We start from the raw sequence: 21,306 nt of genomic DNA, 5'->3' as shown, positions 1-21,306 counted from the left end.
TGTACATAAATTAAGTTTAACCTCGAAAACATTTTTTAGTACTAATTCCAAAATATGTCTACGACATGGTAAATACAACACATTACGCTCTAAGAGTTGTTTAAGCAATATACAAGCGTCATTTAAGCTTATGTAAAACAATTTTATTTTTCTACAAAACTAATAGAAAATTAAATTTCAAATAACTTTTACATGAAAATTTTTTTTATAACTTGAACGGTTCATCGTATATACTTAAAATGCCAAAATATATGAATTTTACTGGTAAACATAATATTTATGGAACTTTTGACTTTTAGGAGGTAAATATTTGACTTATGGTTTTTTTGCTCATAATCTTTTTTATGTAAAATAATTACATGTATAATTTCTTTCTTATAAACTTTTACGTAAAAATCATATATTTTGAGATAAAGCACAATAACTGAAAAACTACCCTTTTGATCGAATTTTTAACCCTCTTGCGGCACGTGTTAACGTCAACCTATCGGGACCAAATTTTGCACAGTTTATTTTTACATGTAATAGAACAATTTTTGGTGCGCGTAAATCAAATTTTTAAAATTTGTATTTTAAGGACCACCCTAGTCAATATACTATACTATACTATGTATATATTTATCTTTTGATGTACAAATTATGGTACAACGCATTCCACTAACCAATTTGATCTTTTCCTGCAAGATACTCCTGTTTTTCCGCTGCCACTAGTTGTTGTGTCCCACCTAGAATGAGACAGGGTAACGTGTTTGAAATGGATGTAGTTGTAATGTGAAATGAAAATAAAGGATTATGGCACAATATATATATTTATAACGGCTCTATAATTTAGAAATACAATTATTTATAATTGATAAATTAATTGTCTTAAGGTAAAAATCACTTATAAGTCGTAACACAATATATTTATACAATGGTTCGAACGCCATTGATTGTTGCTTATTCGTTGTTAATACTAATTATTCCTCAACCCAACTACATTAATATAATAACAATACGGGTTCGTAACTATTAGCTACGTCAATTAGATTTATTCAATACTTATGAAAATCAGTGGAATACACTTGTAAGGTATTTTAAAATAAAATAAAATACAAAACCTTGAATTTTTCTAAAATAGCATATTTTTGAATACAGTAACCATTTTCACCATGAATACAATCTATAGTTTGAAATTTTCATTACTCATAGCAAAGTATAATTTATAAACTTTAATTTAAAATATATATAAAAGTGTCAGTATTTTCGGAAAATTAAGTTGAAATAGTACAAATATTTATACGCATATTTAAAGTTATGATTCCATTGAATGAAGAGATGTTATCTAATTTAAAAGTTAGTCGGAAGAAAGTGTTTATATAACGTATTTAAAAAAAATTCCCCTTATAAATTGTAAATCTTCCCTGGTTTCTCGTAATGGGAGAAATCCTTAAAAAAATTACAATTTTAAATTAAAAATCGGTAATTTTTTTTCCACATTTTTAAAATTTTTATTCTCTTAAAATTACTATAAATTTATTAAAAATGAATAAATGATCATAATTTTAAGTTAAATTTTATTGCAATAAATATACACTATCGCGATCTAAAAATATAATTTTAAAACAGTTGCAAGCAGCAAGGTTCAATATAATTACTTTGTAAATATTGTTCTGTATGAATAACAATTTGTTTAAGTAAATATAAATAAAAGACAATACACCAATAATTTTAAAGTCCTTTAAAAAAATGACAAACTGATATTAGTTTTTATTATTTGAGCCTAATGATCTATTTGAAGTAAGGTGACGTCAATTGAATGTGAAATAATAGCAATAAAAATTATTTAATAATGATTTGTACCATTAATACTAACTCTTTTCCAAAAAAATTATTATATACGAATATTTATATTCTGTTATGCACGATAAGTAATTGTTTAAACATATTTTAAAAAGAAATTGAGTACATGGTTACATTGAGTGGAAGACCTACAATAGGACTCCTATTTACATAAGTTTTAGTAGATCCCATTATTACGATTATGTATGTCCAGTTTAACAGAGCATTGTATAGGATTATTTTAATTTTTAGAAAAATTTTGATTTTGGTAGAGATCTTAGATGATGACGTGAATTATATTTTTTCCTTGTTTATTTAGTTTCTCAAGTGAGACGTCTGTCAAATATGAGACTTAAGTATTTAACTTGATATAAGTGAAATATTAGTAATCCATTCAGTGTAGTAACTGAACATATTTCTCCGCGTAATATAAATATTGTGTTAGTAGATTTGTCTGCGTTTATTTTAAATTATCTAAATAATTTCTAAGATTAGATTAACCATCATAGGGTCAATATTTGAAAGTAGGGTTGTGTTAACAGCATAAGTTATTCAAACACTTTCCCCAGAGTAGGCAATAGAAAAATATGTCTGTAATATATAATCTTTCCTGGAGGTTTTAAGTTTTTTTTTTAATAGCAATAAATCGACACAAAATATTTATAATTTGTCAAAGAGTGAAAGCATGACTTAAGTATGCTTAAGAATAAAAATAATAATAATTGAAGTAAAACATAAATAATAATATTAATTTTTAAAAATTTATTAATGACTATTTTAATTGAAATAGTTTTCTTTTAAGTAGGTATACATATTTAATAATCTAGATTATAAAAAATTTTAAAAGCAAAAATTAATAAACAATTGTTATCATATAGCGATTCAATATTCAGATGACGGTATAAAATGCCAATTTCAAAAAGGTACCACCAGAAAAGCTGCTGAAGATGGAAACTTAGAAATTTTAATATATGCTCATAAAAATGGATGTCAATGGGATGATGATACGACTATTGTAGCAGCTGCAAAAGGTAATTTGGAATGTTTAAAATATGCTCATGAAAATGGGTGTGAATGGAACGAAGAAACAACAAAGGCTGCAGCTACAAAAGGAAATTTAGAAATCTTAAAATATTTACATAAAAATGAATGTCCGTGGAATAAAAGCACAACAGAAGCAGCTGCAAAATATGGTAATTTGGAATGCTTAAAATATGCTCATGAAAATGGATGTCCTTGGAATGAATTACAAATTGTACAAAGTGCTATTAAAAATACTGATCTAGATATTTTAAAATATGCTCACAAATATATACATAAATTAAATATAGTTCTAACTATCATAGCTGCTCGTGCAGGTAATATAGAAATTTTAAAATATGCACATAACAATAAATGTTTATGGGATAAAAGAACAACAGAAGCCGCTGCCATTTCTGGTAGTTTAGAATGTTTAAAATATGCCCATGAAAATGGATGTCCGTGGGATGAAAGTACAACAGAAAAAGCAGCTGCTAATGGACATTTAGAATGTTTAATGTATGCTCATGAAAATAAATGCCCATGGAATAAAAGAACAACTGAAGAAGCTGCTTCAAATGGTAAACTACAATGTTTAAAATATGCCCAAGAAAATGGATGTCCTTGGGGTGAAAGCACGACGGAAGGAGCTGCTATAAATGGTAGATTAGAAATTTTAAAATATTTACATAAAAACAGATGTCCGTGGGATGAAAGAACAACGGAAGCAGCAGCTTCTAATGGTAAATTAGAATGTTTAAAATATGCCTATGAAAATGGATGTCCGTGGGATAAAAGCACAATAGAAGCAGCTGCTTCTAATGGACATTTAGAATGTTTAAAATATGCCCATGAAAATAAATGTGCATGGGATGAACGCACATCACATATAGCTGCTATTTATGGTGAATTATTATGTCTAAAATATGCTCATGAAAATGGATGTCCGTGGGATGAAAGAACAACGGAAGCAGCTGCTTCTAATGGTAAATTAGAATGTTTAAAATATGCCCATGAAAATGGATGTCCGTGGGATGAAAGAACAACGGAAGCAGCTGCTTCTAATGGTGAATTAGAATGTTTAAAATATGCATATGTAAATAGTTGTTCGTGGGATGAAAGTACAACAGAAATAGCTGCTGCTAATGGATATTTAGAATGTTTAAAATATGCACATGAAAATAAATGTGAATGGGATGAACGTACAACACAAGTAGCTGCTCTTTATGGTGAATTAGTATGTTTAAAATATGCTCATGAAAATGGATGTCCGTGGGATGAAAAAACAACGGAAGCAGCTGCTTCTAATGGTAAATTAGAATGTTTAAAATATGCATATGTAAATGGTTGTCCGTGGGTAGAACGCACAACATATGTAGCTGCTCTTTATGGTGAATTAGTATGTCTAAAATATGCTCATGAAAATGGATGTCCGTGGGATGAAAGAACAACGGAAGCAGCTGCTTCTAATGGTAAATTAGAATGTTTAAAATATGCCCATGAAAATGGATGTCCGTGGGATGAAAGAACAACGGAAGCAGCTGCTTCTATTGGTAAATTAGATTGTTTAAAATATGCCCATGAAAATGGATGTCCGTGGGATGAAAGAACAACGGATGCAGCTGCTTCTAATGGTAATTTGGAATGCTTAAAATATGCTCATGAAAATGGATGTCCGTGGGATAATAACACAACAAAAAGAGCTGCTTCTAATGGTAAATTAGAATGTTTAAAATATGCCCATGAAAATGGATGTCCGTGGGATGAAAGAACAACGGAAGCAGCTGCAAAATATGGTAATTTGGAATGCTTAAAATATGCCTATGAAAATGGATGTCCGTGGGATAATAACACAACAGAAGCAGCTGCTTCTTATGGTAAATTAGAATGCTTAAAATATGCACATGCAAATGGGTGTCCGTGGGATAAAGCCACAACTAGAGTAGCTGCATCAGGAGGCTATTTAGATTGCTTGATTTATGCTCATGAAAATGGATGTAACTGGGATATAGATATCACAGTNCTCATGAAAATGGATGTAACTGGGATAAAGATATCACAGCAGCAGCAGCTGTGTTTGGTAATTTAGATTGTTTAAAATATGCCCGTAAACGTGGATGTATTTGGGTAGAAGGTACAATGAGAGTGGTTGCATCGAATGGACATTTAGACTGCATTAAATATGCCCATGAAAATGGTTGTGACTGGGACGAAGGCACAACAAGGGAAGCTGCTGCTAGTGGTTATATTGATATTTTGATATATGCACATAGAAATGGATGTAATTGGGACGAAGGGACAATTAGTGGAGCTGCTGCAAATGGTCATTTAGACTGTCTAAAATATAGTCATTTAAATGGGTGTGTGTGGGACGAAGGGACAACAAGACTTGCTGCTGCAAATGGCCAATTTGATTGCATAAAATTTGCCCATGAAAATTATTGTCCGTGGAGTAGAGGTACCATTTATGAAGCTACTGAAAATGGTTATCAAAATATAATTGATTATGTCACTGAAAATGGCTGCCTTAATTGATTTTCTGTTGAAAATTAATTTTTATTTATTTATGATGGCTATTATTACATTATTTTTCAAATAAATTAACTTGAATTTTTATTTATATCTGAGAGGGTAATGATTTTCATAAAAGCATTTTTGACAGTTTACTTTCTTAAGAAATAATATTTTTGGATATATTACCAAAACTAATATGTTATATCATCTGTAATTTTAACATAAAATTTGTTTGATAAAAATTTCTCAGCTGTAAGAATAATTTTTCCAGAATACCATCACCAAACTTTCATTAAAAAAAGGAAATTTGAAAATCGGAAATTGTTAAGTAATTTTGATTACATTGGCTAGTTTTTAATGTTTTATTATATAATAAGTTGCTACATAGAAAACTCTCTGTATTATTTTGATACGATAGTAATAAAATTATATAAGAATAAAGTTTTTATCCTTCAAATAATATATTATTAAGTGTTTTGTTTTGACTTTTTGTCTTGCCAAAAATATATAAGCAAACAACCAACAAGGGAAATTTGGATTTCCCTTTTTTTTCATATATAAAAATTAATCAAATTTCATCAGGATATAATTTTGTTATTATTCTATTTATCTTTGATTTTCATGATTTTCATCAATAAATGTTAATTGATTAAACTAATAAATTAATGTATAACATAATAAATTATTAATCTAAATAACAATAGTCAACTATGTCATTCCAAGTTTCCAATTTCGACAGTTTTCACCTAGATATTGAATAATATTTAATATATGCAAATAATTTAAGATTTCATAATATTCTTTAGTAAGTAGTATTTTCAGCAGCTTTTCTAGTGATAAGTTTTTTAAATTGGCATTTTAAATCGTTAACTGAATAATTATAATAATATAAAAATAATCGCTATTATTTTTAATAATATATTCAGTCAACATAATTTTGTGCATTGCGATCTGATTTTTACTCAAAAGTTTGTACAACAGTCATAAGACTTTATGACGACTTTATATAATTCTACAATGTCTTTATAATTTTTTATCTTTCTTAATAAATTAATAAGGTATTAAATTTACTATGATATTATAATATGAATTTATTATTATTATTATTACTAAATTTTTTTTTTTTTGTTAGTATTGTATTTTTGATAAAAGAATTCTTGATAAAATATTAATTTATAATTTATCATTATTATATCAAATAAATTTAGTAAATCAGGTTGCAAGAACAGTGAAAAATCTAATTTTAGTGTACCTAATTAATTTTATAGTTTATAGAAAAAATGAGAAGGGTAGAATTGTATAAACAGAATAGAGTATGTGCTAAACGACTTAAAAATGATGAAATAAGAAAATTTGAAAATAAACACTCTGTAGGAAAATTTGTAAGTTAGATATTACCAATATATTTCTAAAATGAAAATAACTTCAACCATCAGAAATTTCTATTAAAAACGGATATTTAATAAAGTTATGTATAATGTGTGTTTGTAGGCTACCTCCCAAAATCCCTCCTCCTCTCATTTCACATAAAAATTGGAACCTCCTCCTACCACTTATTAAAAACGCATTTTAGTTATAAGATAGAGTGATAACTGTTTATATTAAAGCTATTTTGATAACAGATGATATATATTCTTTAACACATCATAATACTCATAGGATGTTGTGATAAGTGTTTATCAGCGTTGTTATTTTATTAACAGATAACATATATGATTTAGGGCCTCTCTAATGTTTATTATGATTTAATGTATGACACATAAGGAGTGTTACCTCCTCATTTTTTACATTTAAGCGCCTGAAAGCAGTACCTTCTCCACCCACCAGTATTTATTAGCTAATATTTAAATGTATATGGTGTATATAAATTCACACAAAATATGCATATTGTTATATTTCTATTCGAACTGTGTACTGAAAATTTATTGTTAGTGAAGTTATGACAGTTGAACGGTCAAGTACTTGTAGAAAACATCATCGATAATATTATGAAGTAAATTGATAAAAAAGTAAGTATTATCATGTTTCTTTCTATACAATGTCAATGTGACACACATTTTTATAAATGTATTAATATATTTTAGATGAACGTTATTAATAAAGAATGGATAAATGAGATGAAATTTAAACACAGAAAGAATGTATCTAATCTTAAAGGTGGAGTTCAGTACAAGGTTTTGGGTTTGTACGTAATGAAATTAAAATATTTTAATGAAACACCAGTGGCTGAGGTGAAGCTTGACGACGTACCATCATTTCAAATTTATTTGCCAGCGAGGTTTTCATTTACTCGAGAAGATCTGGTAAAAGGAGTCGATAAATATCTTAGGATTGTATCTAATAGACGAAAAAATCAAAGTTCGAGTTGTGACATAATGTTTATATGAATATTGTTTGAAAAAAAATGAAAATAAAAAATATTGATAATTACAAATTGTATTACATATAATTTAATCTCTAATGAAAATTTTAAGAATAGTTATGGGTAAAATAAACAAACTTATGTATATTAAATTATAATGTGTAAACTAAAAAAAATATCCCACTGTTAAAAGTATATACATGAAAAGAAAAATGAGTGTGAAAGTAATTATTTGAAATAATAATTTGCAAACGTAATGTCTACAAAGTACAGATAAGAGTAAAAAAGAGTAATGTATACGTCCATAATATGACATCAGTAAAATAACTTATTGAAAAAAGTATATATAAAGATGTTTAGCGTTTAAAAACGTCTAAATAAAAATTTCTCGGAAAATCATCTCCAGCCTGAAGACTGCTGCAAGTTGGCATAAAATGTATAGAGGTTTACAAAGTGAAGTACAGAAAACCGAGAAAAACTCTCCTTTCTGGTTAAAATGTATTTCATTTGTTTAATCGACACCTTAGAGTCTTCTCATTTTCAATATCATAATCATCATTATGTGTTATTTGTGTGATACTTGTGGAATGAAGTTCATTTTTTTTAAATCGTTGATACGTCATGAGCAAACAGTACACAACAAAATTTTATATAGCTGCAGTTTGTGTTCGAAAACATTTCCGAAAAAAGATAATTTCTCAAGACATTTTCAGCATACACACGGCTTGATAGAATAGTATTGTAATATTAAATCTCAAAAATTTATTTTTGTTATTAAAAAATGTAATTAATAGGAGCTGATAAAGTATTAAAAGTGTGTTCTGTAAATATAAAATTTGAAATAAAATCGGGCTGTGTGAAAAATATGGTTAATTACAGTGCCAGCACTTTGAAAAATTTTTACGGTAAGCATTTATTTTATATTAATTTAAATATTTTAATTATTAAAATGTAATTCAGTAGATAAAGGTAATTTGGTTAAGGAGAGCGAGAGAACAAATACTGATACAAAATTTTCTAATACTAGAGACAGCGACGATGAGCTCTATAATCTGAAATTAAATAATTAATTGTATTATTACTATTATTATTGTTATTATTATTATATCAGTGCTAGAAGCTGCAAATAAGATTGATGCAAATTCGATGGACGTTCAAGACAGCAATGATGAATACTGTATGTTAAAATTTTAAATTATAAAATGATTATTATTATTTCAACAGTGTTTGAAGTTGCGAAAAAAATGGATCCAAATTTGATGGACGTTAAAGTTGTAACCGTTTATCCTGGTGATCCCGAAAGTAGTTCGTATAAAATAATAAAAATACAAAAACCAATAAATGTTATAGTCTTTTAATATTTTTTTATGGATTGATTGGTTTTTAGAAGATATCGAGTTTGAAGATATTAGTAAGTCATAATTCAAAGTAATTAATTTTAAATAAATTTTTATCAAGTGGAATTTATAAAAAAATACTCTATATTATTAGGTCAAAGTAACAAAACTATCGGAACCCAGTTCCGATTGCCAATACCTATTTCTAACCGACATAAGAAAATTTGAAGAAAAAAATGATAAAAGTGTAAATGTTTACACTTACGTCGATGAAAAAATTACGGTACCTTTGGACTTGACCAGAAATAAACATAGCAACCACGCGAATTTACTTTATTTAGATCAAAAAGACAAACCTTTCGGACATTTCTGTTGTATTTCCAACTTAGAGCGGTTGGTATCCGTTCAACTTTAAAGCATAAATCTCACAAATTTCTATATGATGGCTGTTTATTATTCTTTTATTCAGAAGCAAAACTACTCAATCACCAACTCGAAAACTCCATGAAGGTTAAAACGGTTCTATCGAAACCCCCCAAACACATGGTTAAATTTCAAAACTTCCATATGCAATTCCCGTGGAATTCGTAATTTATGCTGATTTTGGATCAATTCTAACACCTATTGCTACATGCGATCCTCAACCTGATATTTCTTATACCAATCAAATTAATATACACGATCCCCACAGTTTTTCATATCACATTAAATGTTCTTATAATAAAAATTTAGATCGCATGGAAGAGTACTGCGGGAATAATTGCGTGAAGATGTTTATTTCTAGACTTAGGGAAGATATTATCCGTATAAATGACATTTATTCTAATCCTATACCAATGGAAGCATTATCTATTCAACAACAATATAATCACTATACAGCAATAACGTGTCATATTTGTAACATTGAATTACGCTTCCATGATAAGGTAATGGATCACTGTCGCATAACGGGTAAATATCGAGATGCGGCACATAGAGATTGTAACCTGAAATGTTCGGTTCCATCTTTTGTCCCCATAATTTTACATAATATGCTAAATTACGATTCTCACTTTATTATTACGGAACTCAGTTTTGTTGATGATGACGAAGGAATTGAAGTTATAGCTAAAACCAATGAAAAATACATGTGTATTAAAAAAACGATAAATAACAACCGGAAAACCATTAAATTTATAGACTCGTTAATTTTTTATCATTATTATTGGAAAAATTCGCTGAAACTTTAATTCCCAAGCAACTTAAAATTACTAGGAAAATACATTCTAATGATGAAAACTTTAAATTAATGTGTCGTAAGGGAATGTTTCTATATGAGTATGTAACTAATATGAATGTACTGAACGAATGCATGTTACCACCTAAAACCGAGTTCTGTAGTATATTAAATATGAGTGACATAACATACGAGATTACACCCATGCAAAAAAAATCTGGGAGAAATTGTTCAACTTTGGTTGTATTCTAATATATATTTAAAAATTGATGTTTGTCTTTTAGCAGATATTTTCGAAAATTTTAGAAGTGCTTGTTTAAAATATTATGGGCTTGATCCTTGCCATTATGTTACTTCTCCGGGTTTAAGTTTCGACGCTATGAAGCGAATTACTGGGATTAAATTGCAACTCATGACCGACATGGAGATGGTTAGCATTATTAATAATAGGATTCGAGGGGGGGTATTTCAATGTTCTTCCTACTTTAGTAAAGCTAATAATAAATATGTTGATGACTACGACCCGTCGAAGCCATTAACATAATTATTATAACTCAACGCTTACAATCTCTATGTTGCAGCACTTAGTCAACATCTTCCCTATGGAAATTTTGAAAGGATGCCTCAATCTGAGATTGACGTTTTAGACGTTTCGTCAATCGAGGACGATAGTGATTGGGGCTAATCTTATATGTAGATTTAGTGTATGGTGAGCATTTACATTATGATCATTTAGACCTTCCCTTATGCCCCGAAAATATTATACCCCCAGGTTCTAAATTAAAAAAACTGATTCCAAATTTACTCGATAAAAAAAACTATATTGTTGTTAAGGATTGATGTTAAAATTGTCACAAAGTGGGAGAATATTGGAAAACGGCTAGTGTGTTGATAGCAAAACCCAACTTTGATAGTGTAACAATATTTAATGAAAATATGGCAGTCATCTATTTGAAAAAAGTGGAAATCGTATATGATAGACCTAGTTATGTAGGGTTCTCAGTTTTAGAAATTTCAAAGACTATTCTATACGTATTTCATGATAATTTTATGAAAAAAATGTATGGTAACAAATGCAAATTAGTATATACGGATACTGACTTTCTATGTTATGAAATACAAAGAGTAGATGTGTACGATGATGTTAAAAAAATATTCATAAATTTGATGCGTCAAGTTATGACCCCAACAAAGTGTACGGTATACCGCTTGTCAATAAAAAAGTAGTAGGGTTAATGAAAGATGAAATAGGAGGACGAATTTTAAATAGTTATATTGGAATATGTAGTAAAACATATATGACACGTAGTGGGAATAACATTAAAAAAAAAATAAGGGATTAAAAAAAAGGGTATTAAAGAAAACGATAAGCGAAAAAGATTAGACCTTAAACCTTAAATTTTTTGGATGTTTACAACTTTTCCAAAAAGTGGCGTCTTTAGGGATAGACCGTGCTCTAGGGTAGAATTTTTTCGAATTACGAACTAAATTTTTATTAAATTTATATTTGATATGTATATATTTATATGTAATATAATTTAATAAATTATATTTAATTATTATATTAATTAATAATATAAAAATAAACAAATAAAATTATAATATAAAATGTATGTAGTACTTTATTTTCGAAAATTTAAGTATTGTTGTGTTAAAGTGTATTAATAATTTTTAATTTAACATGTATGCAATTATAAATACATTTTTATTAGACTTTGTGTAATTAAATTAGCAAATTATATATGTGTGTGTTAGTAATAAATTATTGTTATTAAAAAGTAATATATTAATTAAAAATAAATATTCTTATATTAAAAATCAAGTTGTATAAATTTAATTTTCAAAATATTTATTTGTGTTATTACAATAAATTGCAAACAATCCTGGAATATTAACGTTCATTGAACAATACATAGAAGGCTGTATACCTAATTGAACAATAGATCCGTTCGAGGAACGTATACGGTCGACGAACGGACGATTCAAAAATAGACCCTCTGTCGGGTACACCCCCTACCATCCTCCGGTACTGGCCCATTCGAATCCCATAATTCAGTAACCTTTAAAGTTTAAAGGTAAAACCTATGTGTTCTATTGTCATTGGTAGTAATGATGTGAGGGGGTAGCCCTCAAAGCCTATCCCTCCGGCCAGTGTGCGGCTAGCATTACTGGTTGCGTTGCCATTTATCTCCGTTCACACCCAAACGTTACCGCTTATTCGTCCATAAAGTCTTATTTCACGGCTACCTTGTATATCTACAAGGTTAACAAGCATTTGGGCGGCTCGCTGTCCACGACCACTTATTCGTCAGTCCATATGATTGGACTGCTTATTTCGCGGCTAACCTGCATATCTGCAGGCCGTTCCTCTATCCGCAACCTGAGGACGCGCCCGATTCCTCGAGCTAGGGAAGTTGCGTTTGTGCAGACATTTCGTAGCCCCGCAGAGCCCGATCACATCGACATTGTAGCGCAGCATAAAAACAACTACATGCCTTCAAAATAATAATATGAATAATGTATTTTAAAAACAAAACTTGAACAATGTTTTACTAATTCATACAAAAACAACACTTAACTAAATGAAAACCAACGTAACTTAACTTAAACTGTATAATACTACAACAGGTACATATATATTTTTTAAATAAAACGACCAAACAATACAGGCGGCTGATAAGGTGTCCTAACAGCTGATGGCGCACAAACACTGCCAGCTGACCACATCCAACCAGTGCAGCACTCGCGTTTGGTGTGAACAACGATTAATTTACATTTGTAGTCTACGATGCATTGAAAATCTACTATTATTGACTGATCCATTTTTTATGACTGTTGAAATTATACTAAATCGTTTTTATGTATCCAACTATTTTTTTGCAAACCACACCATTTAACTAGACAGTAATTATTTTTGTATCGTAAAATTTTTTCAATGAGAAACGTGTGTGAAAATATTTGTTTTTTTCAAGTCTTCTCTATAAAACGTTCCTTTATTTAGTACAGCATCCTCGTCTTTCAACACCTATACTACGGGTAAAGTTTCTTTTATTGCGTTTATTAAAAATATTTCATTCGACCAATTCTGAGTGTATCCTTTGACAAAAGCGGCTTTATTTTTACTTACACGAACCGCATCACCAATATTAAATATTTTTCGCGTAATATTCGAGTAATTCGGTAATCGATAAAACCGTACGGTATTGGGATTTTTGCTTGTGTTGGTGTTTGGTGGATCGCCTAACGAATAGTATTGTTATAATAATTTGTTATTGTTTGTAAAATAGACAACCATTGGTAAGATCTCGAAGCGGTAAATTTTTTCCACATGTGTTCTTTAAGCGTACAGTTAAAACGCTCGATTACGCATGCCTTTACCGCTGAAAATGTAGAAAAATATTTAATACATCTCTGTTTTAGAAAAGTTTTCAGATCTTTGTTGAAAAATTCTGATCCCATATCTATTGTTATGTACAGTGGACATCTATTAAAGTTTTTTATTATTGATTCAAAAGCTGCAGCCACCATCTTACCGGTTTTATTTTTTAAAGGCACACACACTTTGGGCGTATAGCCTAAAGTTGGGACACTTGATTCTTTAGACCAATAATAACGATATAAACCGTATAGTAATGCCCCTACGGGTTGAGTTAGACTAAGTGGTTGAATTGAATAAAATGCTCCTGCGGATAACTATTTAAAAAATTATTCTGACCCCCAAAAATTCAACCAAATATCCACCCAAAGTGATATAACTTTATGATAGTATTCAGTTATCTATAGCTGACATGTTATAAAAGACTTGTAGTGTCATACTGTATTTTATTACGTTATATTGTTTTTTTAGATAAATTATTAACAATTAATCATTAAGTTACGATTAATGAAGTATCATAGTAATATCATCAAATTTCATTTATTTATTTTTTTATTCAGTATATTAATTTATCATACTTTATGTAAAATTGATTTGCTTTTTTTTTATTAAAGATAAAATTTTTCATTAGGATAGTTCATGAAGTTATACTTATTTAATACAAATCTAGAGTTTGTGTTTTATGTTTCATACAAGAATGAAATAAATTATTAAAGTTTAGTTTAATAAACATGTTTTAAAAATAATCACTATAAATTAAAAAAAAGTTGATATGATATATATTATAACTAAAAAAGTATAGTTTTAATCTTTCAGTATTGACTTCACTGTATAATATTGAATTCGTCAATAATTTCAATTGATATCATATTGTAATATTTTATACTTTATATTTTTCAGCATGTATAAATTATATGCTTAAATATGAAATTCGAGTACGTAAAAAACCTGTAGACTTCTTTGTCTGCTTTTTGGTTTTGTTAGCAGGAAATCAGGAACTACTAATGTCATATATATAAATATACATACTCAAATGAAGTAATCCGATACTGTCACAATAACGTGTATGCAAGAATGAGTACTCAATTTCCTCCAAAGTAATATAATCCGTTCGTTTTAACAAAGTAAAACTTTGTACAATGTATAAAACTATTTACTATATGATTCATTGAGGAGAACACAACAATTAATAACGGTATTCATTGGTGTTTTCGCAAAAAGCTCTTTTTATTAATTTAGGGTATACACTGATTTGCAAGCATAACCTTTCAATATACACATTAGTGATATTAAGACGATTTTATTCTTTTACTTTTTTTGTCATCGAAATAAGAACGATTCAAAGTTTTTTTTTGCCTCCCTCCATAAGAACGCTTTTGTTTATTTTATAAAAAAAACTTTGAATTGCTTTTGTTATGACAAAGATACATTTAAAAAATAAAAATATTTACACATCTTAAAAATATTTCCTCACCATCCACCATGAAGGTATTTTACAAAATAAATAAATACCTAATAAATTTTTTCGTGATAAGTTCACATGTAATGTTTACATCATTTTTATTTAATTTTGTTTTTGTATTTGTTATTATTTTTATTCTAATGCTGCTATTGTTGTTGTTGTTGTTATTTTTATCGTTATCGCTGTTTTTGTTTTTGTCATTGTCGTTGTTACTGTTTTTCTTATTTTTGTTTATCATTGAATGTCAAAAAAAATATATTTTTTCAATAATTGACTACAGAAAAGAGTGAAATGATATTTTGACGAAAATTAATTAATTGTATGGTTGTACACAATTCTTAATTTCTATTCAAATTTATAATGTAACAAGTTTTTAAAACTCAAAAATCAATATTTATTTACTAAATCGCATTAAGAAATTATTAATACATAACAATTTTTGATAGTATATTATTGATAGTATATTAACAAATTTTTCTAACCTGATACTTAATAAAACATTTTCTTTAGCTTCTTTCTCTCTTTATCACTTTATTATTGTACTTTTAAAAATATTTTTAGGGATAATCTTTTGAAGTAGTAGTTAGTTCTAATAACTAATATTTGTGATAATAATTAAATTATATTAATCGATATGAGATAAAAGTTTTACAAATTTAACATTTTTTGTGAATTAAATTAGGGATTTGAACATTTTCTTCTCAAATTTTTATATAAAAAAAGTATACTGATTAAATATCAAAAATTGTTAACTGCGACAATTCACCAGCGGAAGGTGCTAATATATTATTTGTGTTATCGAAATCATACTGCGGTTATTAAATCAAACTATTTCAGTTTTTATAATCATAAGATAATAAATTTTTTATTTTTTTATTTTTATTCTTATTCGTTTATATAAACGTTTTATATGTTTGCAAATAAAATATTTAAAACCCAACCGCCTGTTTTAAACATTTTAAACAGATGGTTGGGTTTTAAACATTTTATTCAAAGTATAATCTAACCCCTACTATTAGGCTTTATTAGCCAAACAACGTTACCTATACATAATGTGATCATACCTATAGCACACTGTGAAATAAACGCTTCTGCTGTATGTTTGTTAAAAAAAAAAAATATATTATATAAATAAACATCAGTCAATAATTAGTTTTGATCAAAGTAGATGATATTTTGTAAAAGGGTCTATAACGTAATCAATTATTTTAGAGTACCAAAGTTATTTGATTAGTCTATATTATACAACTATAATATAATAATAATAAAACTTTTGTTTTCTTTTAAGACGGCATATATTTTTTTGCTATCCAAACACGTCACTTAAAACATCATAATGATAACGTTAGTAGCCGACGTCTTATGTATACTAAATATGTTTCTGACAATAATAACACTAGGTCAACTTAGACATATATTGATTTACATATTTTTCTAAATTAAATTAAATTTTATCTAATTAGTATTCATAAATTGGTTTTTCACACAGTTTCACTTGATGTTAATAATAATGTTATTATAGTAAAATAATGCAAAAAATTGGAATGAAATTAAATTAATTAAACTAGTTTTTATTTCAATCATACGTATTCATATTATAATTCGTATATCGTGTGAATGTTTTAGCTTCGATGCGAAGCTGAGAAGGTATTAATTTTACTATGATGTGTTTTTTTATTATTTTTTTTTATTTTTTTTTTTAGCTTCGATGCGAAGCTGAGAAGGTATTAACTTTACTATGATGTGTTTTTTTATTTTTTATTTTTTNTATAATTAAATATAATACACAAACTTGGTGGTATTTTAGAAAATTAACTAGTTTATTGTAACAAACTATATTAATTATCAATGATTATTAGTGGATTGATATCAATAACAATTATCATTGGGCCCAGGAGAAATAAAAATCGTGAAAGAACATTATTATGAACACAAATATTGTTTCAGCGGGAAAATAAAAACAATTTAACTTGTAAATAAATTTAATTTCAAATATTTATTTAAGAATTATGTCTAAATTTAATTTCATCTTCGTAAACCTGACGAGAATAATGTGAAAAAAATAAAAATTAACATAATACTTGAATACTGATATTTTGCTTGAAAATAACAAATTAATTTTTTAGACAACCATTTTTCATACCTTGAAGACTATTTCATAACGGAAAAGCAAATGAAATGATACGAATAAATTCCTTGAATAGTTTATGAATTATTAAATAATATACTCTGTATATCTACAAAGTTTCATTAAAATTTGGAATCTAGTGAGTTATCACTAATTAATAACTGCTATCGTAAATTGTTCAGGAAACTATCTGAAAAAAATTGAAATTAATTTTATTAAGTTATTTATTAATAAATAAAATATTATCATCTATAGCACCATATTATGTTAAATAATATCATATTTTTATTTACTTGGCTTTTTGTGTGACTATTGGTTGAAGTTTTGATATTTTCGCTAGTAAACGCATTTACATTGCAGCCACTTACAATATTAATACTCGGTACATATTATGTGCATGTTGGTTTTGTTATCTAGTTTTGTACGTCGTTTATAAGTTAGCCGATGCGAATATTCTTTATGTAAAGAATTTTATTAAAACGCAAAACAGATAATAGTCAGAACAATCTCACAGAAAAATCTTGAAAAGCAATAGACATTTCTTGAAGATACTACGACGTTCGCAGATTTGTGCATAGATTAAAACTCGAATTAAAATTTAAAAGTCGTGTCTGTGATTATAAGCTCTTTGAGTTGTCGGTTCAAAAACAGTAATTAAGAAATCTTTTTTTTATTTACTATTTACATCTACCTAAAATATGATTAAATTGACACTTTAATGATAAACGTCATAGGAAAAACAACAATAACAGTTTTATTACTTATAAAATCNAACGTCATAGGAAAAACAACAATAACAGTTTTATTACTTATAAGTAAAATTAACTGTATTTTTTTATTAAAGCCTAAAAATTATAAGATTTTAGATTAATACTGAATTTTAAATATCTCATTACATAATTGTAATTATATTTCAAGTTTCATATTTCAACAAAATAAATTATCTGTTTAAAGATTTATTTAATTTACAAGTTTACTTTAGAAGATATACAATGAAACTGTATGTGTTATAAACAATGGAAGTTCGATGAAATATTTCATTGTGAACAACAAAAATTGTTTTATGCTATCAATGATGAATCACAATGAAAATTATATATAGTGGTATAAAAAAATCCAACAACATTATTAAAAATTCCGAAAAAAAATGATTGAATAAAAATTTTAATGTAAATAATGTATTTTTATTATTTACCTGTAAAACCATAAGATACTCTTAGAAAGATTGCTTTACTGATAATATACAGATATTTTAATGTTCTTTTGTCATACTATTATAACATATTTATGTATATTATGCTTTAGTATAATAGATTGTTAAAATGACGTTCCTAATTATAAAATATTAGCTACCAAAACACAAAAAAACATGTCATAAATCTGGAGACGCACTTAATGTTAAATGATAAACATGTGATGGGTTTATACTTCAAGTACCTGGACTATTTTATCTAAACCTAATTATTAGGAAGATATCAAATTCATCAACTTGTCCATTTAATAAATAAATAATTCAAATCGATTCAATAAAAGCTAAAACATTTTATCATAACTATGTATACATTAAGTTATCATACCAAAATTTAACAGAATTAAAAAATACAAACATCATATAATACAGCTAAAAATAACTTTGAAGTACAAAAATATAGTATAAAATATTACATGAAGTAACTAAAAAATACTACTGAAAATACTTAAAACATCTCAATAAAATCGTTGACATTTTAATTTCAGTTATTAATGATAAATAATTTTATTAATAACTTATTAAGTTATCATATTTAATTAAATAATTAATCTAGATCATTTTAAAATTATTATTTTTTAAGTAGCAATAAATAGCAGAACTAGAAATGAATTATATACTCTGTTACTTTTTAAATGTGTTTATTTTTGTATAGTTTTAGAAGTAACATCTTTGTGTTGTTCAATTTAATATGTTTTACATTTAGAATTTTTTTAAGTGGCGCATGTATGGGGCAATACTTCAATAATAAGATTTTCAAAATTTTGTTAATCTATGATCATTTATAACATTTCATTAAAATATCTTGAAAACTTAAAATAGTCATTTTTCATATAAATAAATATGGGAAAGTTATAAATAATAATTACTGTTCCAATAATTATTTACATATAGGTACAGTTATCGTAATAACGAATATGTCCAAAGTACCCGATGGGAAAAATATATACTTTGTTAANACGAATATGTCCAAAGTACCCGATGGGAAAAATATATACTTCTGTTACTGAAGATAAACTTAAAATGCGTTCATACGTTCATTGATGATTTTAGAATTTTTCACTAGAATTCATCCTTAAATACCTATCTAGTAGTCGGAACAATTTACCTTGTACTTCAATATACGACGAGTGCATATCTATTTACAGGTAAATTATGCAGAAATGGTTCTCGTTGTTTAATTGCATTTTAACGTNGTTCCCGTTGTTTAATTGCATTTTAACGCGAAACTAATGTAAAAATTATTAGCTATAAAAAATGTATACCATACATAATTAGGTAGAGGCAATCTGTGGTTGGAATAAGTATCAAATGAAAAATAAAGTAGTGTTATTGCACAAAGAATATTACATTAATTTCGCTCTTCTACTTAGGTACAAATATTAAAACACTATTGAAATATAAAACCGGTATCATTTGTTACTTATTTCAAACTCAATTAAAGTATGCAATATGTATTTTCATACATAGAGTTGTGAATATTCTAACTAGATGATACAAAATATTTTAATTTTGTTTATCACATGACTATCATTGACTGGTTTTTTTTTTTCAAATTATTATCAGTTGAGTTAAAACCACAGAATTATTACTCATAAATATAATTTATTATTCAACTGCTGTAATAAAATTATTATCGAAAATTAATATTGATGAGTTTTATTAAACTAAATCAATATACTTGGTTTAATAATTTTACTAGAATTCGGTTCCAGTAAGTATACTCTTGGTAACTCATATTTTAATATGAATAATAATAATTTGGTACGTTAATAAGATGAGAAATTTCATTTCATATTTGCATATGATACACAGATGGAAAAACATTATTCATATTCCATACGAAAAAAATCTAAGATTGCCACTTCAGAAAAACAAATGAAGACTAATACACAAAAAATTAATATAAGCCTCATTTTGAAATAAATAACTTTTAAATTATTAAATACATATTGTATTATTCATACATACATACCTACATATAAGTATAGTATATATATATATATACTATACGCGGGGCGTCGTTTTTGTTTCAAGTGGTAACGAACTCGTTTTTTTAAATAAATACTCTGTCAATTCATCTGCATACATTATTTTTGTTCCAAACAACAATCATTCATTATNAACAATCATATTATGTCAATTGCCACCGGAATATCTGGTAATATTTTTCTTTTTCTTTGCCTTAATCCCAACTACTTGGGGTCGGGCTCCCTTATCCTAAGATTCCACTTGACACGATCTCCCACATCTTCCACGCTCACATCAGCTGTCCTCAAATCGCATTCAATAGCATCCCTCCATCTCTTTTTTGGTCTTCCTCTATCTCTTCTTCCTTCAACATTCATTTCTATAACTGTTCTTACAGCTTTCGATTCTTCTTTCCTCATACCATGACTAAACAATCTAAGTCTATTTTCTGTCATCTTATCCACGATTGACGCAACACCTATACTTCCTCTTATATGCTCGTTCCTTATCCTATCTTCTCTAGTCACTCCACTCATCCAACTAAGTATTCTCATCTCTGCTACACTTATTCTCTGCTCTACTTTCTTATCAACCGCCCAACACTATGAAGCATACATCATAGCTGGCCTCACAATTTCATACTAAATTTAAAAACTATAATTAGTATTTATTCATATATTATATTTTAAAATCAAAGAACTACTAATCAGGATATAATTAAAGAAATAAGAGTTCATGTTGCTTTTAAAATATTTCACCAATTTCTCTAAAGGAAACACTATCTACAGATTTGCATCGAAGCGTTTCTTATGATAGTGATTTTAATCACTGTCAGATATCATCTATACTT

The 21,306-nt window shown here is 27.4% G+C and overlaps 1 protein-coding gene across 1 annotated transcript in view; it reads left to right on the top strand.

Moving 5' to 3' along the window:
- The window catches only part of LOC126908836 (uncharacterized), a 23,346-nt gene extending 17,690 nt beyond the window's left edge, over positions 1–5,656 (top strand). The window contains exons 3-4 of the mRNA XM_050691139.1: positions 2,700–4,838; positions 4,976–5,656. Coding sequence (XP_050547096.1) covers positions 2,700–4,838; positions 4,976–5,376 — 2,540 coding nt within the window. The 3' untranslated portion in view covers positions 5,377–5,656. The remainder of the gene's footprint in view (positions 1–2,699; positions 4,839–4,975) is intronic.
- The last annotated feature ends 15,650 nt before the right edge of the window (positions 5,657–21,306 follow it).

The sequence above is a fragment of the Daktulosphaira vitifoliae genome, unplaced genomic scaffold, assembly GCF_025091365.1.
Source record: "Daktulosphaira vitifoliae isolate Bord-2020 unplaced genomic scaffold, ASM2509136v1 Scaffold_17, whole genome shotgun sequence".
Taxonomy (NCBI): domain Eukaryota; kingdom Metazoa; phylum Arthropoda; class Insecta; order Hemiptera; family Phylloxeridae; genus Daktulosphaira; species Daktulosphaira vitifoliae.
Note: the sequence above shows the minus strand (reverse complement) of the source record. Positions and strands in the feature narration are given on the sequence as shown.